Genomic DNA, 7313 nt, shown 5'->3' with positions numbered 1-7313 from the left:
CCCTTGCTCCAGAGTGCTCCCTCATCATCCGAGAGGCTGATGATGGGGGCATCTATTAGGAGACTGGACAGGAAATGTCTGGGTGTGTTACACATGCAGAAGGCCTTAGGCTAGGCTACAGAGGGGGATTTGGGCATGGCTGGGAGGATCGGAACTCTCAGACTATGGACAGAAGGCCTTACTGCCTACCCTCATCTGCCCTGGAGAAGATTTTCACCATGGGCAGGGGGATTCAGGGCTAGGCCACTAGCCTGGAGATTCAAGTGGCCTCTAATAAGCTGGAGTCCAAGGCTACATTCTAGGATCTGTTCCTCCTGATGCACTCTGCAGTTTGGACCCTGGAGATTCAAGATGCCTCTAACAAGCTGGAGTCCAAGGCTACATTCTAGAATCTGTTCCTCCTGATGCAATATGCAGTTTGGCCTCAGTCTGCAATTGAGGGGCCCTATGGCACTGTTGCTTGGCAACATATTAAACAGCAGGCCTTGGAGACTAGCATTTGAGTTAACATAGTCACCACAACTGCCACTGCCATCATCACCTTCCCGGAAGGCAGCCACCTGTCTGGCTCCTGGCTTTGTCCAGATGCCAACCTAAGGCATGTGCCTACGCAGGAGGCGATGACATTTTGGCTCCACATTCAAAGTTTTTTTTTTTTTTTTCCTTTCTCATGTGTTATTTTTAAAGATAACAAAGGTCAAAAGGCATCCAGCATTTTCTGGTTTCTCATAAGCTTCTGGTCAATATTTAATCTGGTTTATGGATTTTTTTTAGGTCTTCTACATGCCTTCTTGAGCCTGCTTGTGGCCACCCACAGACACTTGTAAGGAGGAGAGAAGTCAACCTGGCAGAGAGACTCTGAAATGAGGGATTAGAGGCATCCAGGAGCAAGAGCTTCAGTCTGAAGACAAGGGAGCAGTCCCTGAAGACGGTTCTACTGTGAGGTCAGCCATGGCCTCTCTTGGCCTCCAACTTGTGGGCTACATCCTAGGCCTTCTGGGGCTTTTGGGCACACTGGTTGCCATGCTGCTCCCCAGCTGGAGAACAAGTTCCTATGTCGGTGCCAGCATTGTGACAGCAGTCGGCTTTTCCAAGGGCCTCTGGATGGAGTGTGCCACACACAGCACAGGCATCACCCAGTGTGACATCTATAGCACACTTCTGGGCTTGCCCACCGACATCCAGGCTGCCCAGGCCATGATGGTGACATCCAGTGCAATCTCCTCCCTGGCCTGCATTATCTCTGTGGTGGGCATGAGATGCACAGTCTTCTGCCAGGAATCCCAAGCCAAAGACAGAGTGGCAGTAGCAGGTGGAGTCTTTTTCATCCTTGGAGGCCTCCTGGGCTTCATTCCTGTTGCTTGGAATCTTCATGGGATCCTGCGGGACTTCTACTCACCACTGGTGCCTGACAGCATGAAATTTGAGATTGGAGAGGCTCTTTACTTGGGCATTATTTCTTCCCTGTTCTCCCTGATAGCTGGAGTCATCCTCTGCTTTACCTGCTTATCCCAGAGAAATCGCTCCAACTACTACGATGCCTACCAAGCCCAACCTCTTGCCACGAGGAGTTCTCCAAGACCTGGTCAACAACCTCCCAAAGTCAAGAGTGAGTTCAATTCCTACAGCCTGACAGGGTATGTGTGAAGAACCAGGGGCCAGAGATGGGGGGTGGCTGGGTCTGTGAAAAACAGTGGACAGCACCCCGAGAACCACAGGTGAGGGACATTACCACTGGATCGTCAGAAGGTGCTGCTGAGGACAAACTGACTTTGGGCATTGGATTGAGCAAAGGCAGAAATGGGGGCTAGTGTAACAGCATGCAGGTTGAATTGCCAAAGATGCTCGCCATGCCAACCTTTCTGTTTTCCTCACCTTGCCGCTCGCCTTCCCTGAGTCCCCAACCCTCAACTTGAAACCCCATTCCCCTACTTTGAGCCAGGCCCCAGATGATCCCTTTGCCCTTTGGTTTACCTGGGACTCCATCCCCATACCCACTAATCACATCTCACAGACTGATCCTCTATGATCAAAGACCCTCTCTCTGGCTGAGTTGGCTCTTAGCTCATTGCTGGGGACGGGAAGGAGAAGCGGTGGCTTTTGTGGACATTGCTCTAACCTACTTATCAAGCCTCCCTCCAAAGAAACAGACTGGACCTGGAACCTCCGTCCCACTCTTGTTATGACTCCACAGTGTCCAGACTAATTGTGCATGAAGTGAAATAAAGCCATCCCAAGGTATCCAGGGAACAGAAAGCAGGATATAGGATGGGAGGATGGGAAGGAAGCCTGGGACATAAAAAAAAAAAAGCACAACCCATTTCCCAGGGCACTTTCCAGAATTCCCTCATATTTGTGGTCGGAGGATTGAGCCTGTGGCTTGAGGAAAGCATAAGGAAAGGAAAAAAGATCTGGTGGAAAGCTCAGGTGGCAGCAGACTCTGACTCCACTGAGGAACTGCCTCAGAAGCTGTGATCAGAACTTCACTGAAGCCCCTGCCTCCCTCTAGGGCACCTGACCTGGCTTCCTGCCTAAACCACAAAGCTAAGGGCTACAGATAATGGTTTCCTTAGGCCAGTTTTTCTAGAGATTGCCCTTGGCTGGGGGATGACAGTGTGGGATCTATGGATCAGTACACACACAGTGTGGAGCAGTGTATCTACTGAGGAAGATACCATTCCTTGATGCTAGCCAAGAAAGAATAAGAACCTTGGTGTCTAAGAAGCCAGGTGGATGTGTATGGTGGCTCCAGTGGGTGTTTCTACTGTGCCAGCAAGAGGCAGCCCCCCAGAATGTCTTCAGTCATAATGGAAAATCAGCTCAACTGAGCCCCCCAGGGTCCACCCACAGAGCACTACAGAGCCTCTGAAATACTACAGCACCAGGTGAACCCCTTCAGATTCCCCCACTGCTGATCAAAAGATGTTCCAGAGTGGCTAGAGGGCATCCAAGGGCTCCAGCATGGCATATCCATGCCCACTGTGTTGTGTCCATGATCTGAGTGATAGCTGCCCTGCTATCTGGGATGCAGCTGAGGTGGGAGAGTGGAGAATGGTTCCCAGGAAGACAGTTCCACCTCTAAGGTCTGAAAATGTTCCCTTTCCCCTGGAGTGGGAGTGGGAGGTCATATACCAAAGATTTTTTCCCTCACCAGTCTCAGCATGACCGACTACTGAAAAACTCCAGCACACCTCCTCGAACCTCAGTGTCAGCAGAGAGGGCCCATATGTTGTCTGTAACATGCTTTTCACATGTCCACTTTCTTGCCTATGTTCCAGCTGCTCTCCCAACCTGGAAGGCCTTCTCCCCTTAGCCAAGTCCTACTCAGGCTTGGAGAACTTGCTCAGCATCACCTCCTTCACTGAGCCTGCTCTGATCACTCCATCCCTCTCCTACCCCACCCTCTCCCAACCCTCAATGTATAAATTGCTTACTGATGCTTAGCATTCACAATTTTTGATGGATCATTATTTGTGTCTGTGTGTCCGATCTTACAAATACACTGTAAACTCTTTGGTGGGTGGGGGCTATATCCTAGACCTCTCTGTTTCCCCCAGACTATCTGTAACAGTGGCACACAGTAGGTGATCAATAAACACTTGTTGATTGAGTAACTGTCTTATTGATTAAAAGGGGCCAGTGAATGGGCAAGTGAAACTGGAGGGATTTCGGCTAAGGGGAGGGGATGGTGGAAACTGGCATTTCTTTCCACAGGGTGGATAAATAATTCTAGACTTTACTAGAAATAATTAGAAAGCATAACCTCCTCCCCAAGGTAACTCTAACCTCTTGAACTTGCCCAGGGCTCTTTCCTTTTCATAACAATTGTTTTCAGTTATTTGCTAAATGATGATGTATTTATTTATTCCTTTCATTTTCTGAACCACTGTCATAAGGAAGATGAAATGGATCTGATCATCTGCATTTGGCAGATAGGGAAACTAAGGCCCACACAAGTAAATAGACTTTCCCAGGGCCAAACAAACAGTGTTAGTTCCCTCAGTCTCCTGACTCCCAAACTAGGACCCTGCTGATCCCACACTATTCACAGCCAATAGAAGAGCCTTGCAGATGTCCCCAAGCTGCCTGAGGAAATAATTCACAGCGAGCCAGGTAACAAGGAGAGCACACAGGCTCTTCTGGTCGCCCATGAGGGCAATCTGGGAAATCACTAAGTGTACTACCTGGAACTGCCCCCTCTTGCCATGCTGCCCAGCGTGGGCCCAGCTAGCTGTCCCACCAGGGGGATGTGAGGCTTACATTGAGTAAAACACAATACCTCAGTTCCAATTCCCCTAACTCTGAAGGTGTGGCAGTTTGGGAGGCAAATGATTTGTCCCTGTTCTACCCTCACTAGGAATTAACAAAGCCCCATTCATAAGGGTGTTCACTGTGGCAACACTGACAATAATGGGACCCTACCTGATTCAGCTTAACTATCCCCTGGATCTAGAGGGCCTCAGCACATAGCCTATTGTATCAGACACTACCCTTGCACCTCTGAAGTGAGCATTCTTTGGTGCAGAGGCTAGAATGTCAGCATCCAAGTCCATTTAGAGGGAATGGCAGCAGGCAGGAATAAGGGGAGAGAGAGAGGGCTCTCTAGACAAAAGCTTAACAAGTCATGTCTCTGGTCTGGCACCAAGAACCCCAGAGCCCTTGATTGGGGGCTGGCCACTGGAGGTTGGAAGACAGAGCCACCTTGCTGGCTCTGCTATGCTGAGTGGGCAGCAGTCTGGTATGGGCTCTGATGACCCGCCATCTGGCTGCCAAAGCATTTGCAGATCCACTGATTTCACTGCATTCTCCCATACCCCAGTGAAGCCAGTCTTTTACAAGAAACAAAATGGAGGCCCAGAGATGTGAGTAAAACCACTCAAGTCACAGTGTCAGAGTCTAAACGTTAAGTTTAGAAACTTTGCACAGCAACGTGGGTTCAGGATTCCGATCTCAGAAGGTGTATAAGGACATGTTGCTCTTCAAACTCCTGTAGGCTTCGTGTTCCTGTTTGCCACTGGAATATAAGGACCTTTGTTGGACACAGAGCAAAGAGCTTCCCTTTATCTTAGAAGAAGGCTGGCCTGGGGGCCCTCCTACCTTTGTTAATCTGGGAAGTTTCAGTGGAAGGAGTTAGAAGTTCATCCTCAACTAGAAAAGCCAGGGAAGACCTAACAAAGAGCAACTGTTCCCTCCAGCTGATTGAGCAAGAAAGGCTTTGCTCTAGATAGTTTCCTAGAAATATTCCTGGCTCCTGGGTCCAGGGCAAACACTTCTCAGCTCACCCCATTGCCTTCTCCCATAAAGTAATTTAGATTAGCCACAGACCTAGGGGATAGTGAAGGCCACCGTGTTTATGCTCCAGCCTCATGGTTCTGACCCTTGCACAAGGAGCGATGCTTCTGTCCTCTCTTTTTCCTCTGATAATAACATGACTCATATTTTCTCCCCGCTTGGAGCCCTAGTGACCCACTGCTATGTGATCAATAGTGGGGGAAGAAGGACTGAAACTGGCTTCTTAGTGGAAAGGCAAGCTCCAACTTTCAGAGAGACCTTTGTGCAGCCATTCAAACAGCCATCTGTCAGCCAGCCCACACTCACTGGACTCTTACTCTGTCAGGAAATGTGCAAAGGGCTTTGAGGGTGATGAGAGTGAACAAGATAAAGTTTGTGCCCTGTAGAAGCTTACAGCTCATCTAGAGGAGATAAGACATGCATACCTAACTGTGGTACAAGGCAGCATATGGGCTGTCCTGTGAAAGACAGAACAAAAGTGACATAAGATAGGGTTTTCAAGTGCTAAGAAAATAGTCTTATAAGTCTCCTTAAATTCCAGTCTATATGATATGAGGGCCTGGCACTACATGAGTTTGTAGGGAACAGATGACTGAAATTGCTTCTTTCAACAGAAGGACTCTGGGAAACTGAAGACTCGGGTGGAGAGGCGGTGCTAAGAAGGTAGCAGGGACATGTGTGCAGCTAATCCAGAATCCTTCTGAGTTTGCCTCACAGGACCCTTATGTGGCTCTAAAAAGAAGTGACCCTGGGGCTCGGGCTTTCCTCCCTCAACTCCTTTCCTTGCACAAGACTCTGGAACTTGCTAGGGGCAGCAGAGGCAGTGCCCATTCAGGTAGCAAGGGGCCTTTTGGCTCTGGACCAGAGAAGAAAGGCAAGCATGGGAGAAGGGAGACATGCAAGAGAAAAGCCTAGTGCTAAAGGAAGGTGATGAGGCCTTGCAGGGCCAACTGTTCCCTCCCATTCAGCCCTGGGGCCGTGGACAGGGGATTCTTTTCTGCCTGCAGCAGCCCACTCTGGGACACAGAGGCCCAGGCCAGGAAGTGTATGTGCTTTTCCTCATCTGGCTGAAGCTTGGCCTTTACCCAGACTGGTCTCCCTGCCCATGCGGCTCCCAGCTTTGATGAGAAATTCTGTTATCTCAAGAGGGAAAAGAACCTCAAACAGGAAGTCTAGCAGGTTATCCCTCTCTTCTGCCCTAAGTGGTGGCTCACTATATGCTGCGATGTAATCACTGATAAAATATTAACAGGCTGTCATCAGGCACAGTGATACAGGGGCTATAATCTGACCACTTCCTCCCACCCACAGCCCACCACTTTCCTGGGAATTGCAGCTCAGGAATTTCTCATTAACTGTCACCTAAAATTCCCTGCTCTCGGCTTCCTCACCCCTGAAGACAAGCAGGAATGTCTTAGGGCTAGATAAAGCAGGAAGACACCATGCAAGGAAACATCATCAGATCCACTTTAGGAGAGAGCTGCTGCTTTCCTGTCCTCCCTGAAGTCCCATTCCTCAAGAATGACGACCTCACTGCTTCACGGCTTCACAGGTCACTTCCTTGGGGGCTTTGAAGAACTTTCTGTTTGAAAATTCTCATGACCTTGTGGAGATAACCTAAGAACACTCACATGCTTTAAAAAAGATACTACGGGGGTTAATGGAATGTGAAATGAGATGCCAAACGAGTACAAGTAGTGTGGTGGACAAGCCAGCATTTGAGTGGTAGCTCCTATTCTCCACCAGTATTTTCAGAGTCTGTGATATTCGACCAAGGGCTGCTCAGAAGAAAGGCCAGTTAAACAAGAACTACAAAGAGAAGATGCTCTTTGCAGCATCTTCACCTATATTTATGTCTGGAATTGCCCAATGGAAAACAAGAGGATGGATCCCCCCACAAAGGGATATCTGATGATACTGTGAAGACCCTATTCCCTTGGCTTAAAGGCACTGAACACCTTGGTTGAAAAGCAAATATATTGGATGGGAAAAGAAACACATTCAGCCACAGATCAGGCATC

The 7313-nt window shown here is 49.0% G+C and overlaps 1 protein-coding gene across 1 annotated transcript; it reads left to right on the top strand.

The window, feature by feature from the left end:
• The first annotated feature begins 790 nt into the window (after positions 1–790).
• CLDN2 (claudin 2) lies at positions 791–3610 on the top strand. Its single transcript, XM_012451675.3, has one exon. It carries the CDS (start codon positions 952–954, stop codon positions 1645–1647), a length of 696 nt encoding a protein of 231 aa, XP_012307098.1. The 5' UTR covers positions 791–951; the 3' UTR covers positions 1648–3610.
• Positions 3611–7313: the final 3703 nt, after the last annotated feature.

This window comes from Aotus nancymaae, unplaced genomic scaffold (assembly GCF_030222135.1).
Source record: "Aotus nancymaae isolate 86718 unplaced genomic scaffold, 86718_ANA_hifiasm-v0.15.2.pri h1tg000004l, whole genome shotgun sequence".
NCBI lineage: Eukaryota > Metazoa > Chordata > Mammalia > Primates > Aotidae > Aotus > Aotus nancymaae.
This window is presented reverse-complemented; position numbering and strand designations above follow the sequence as displayed.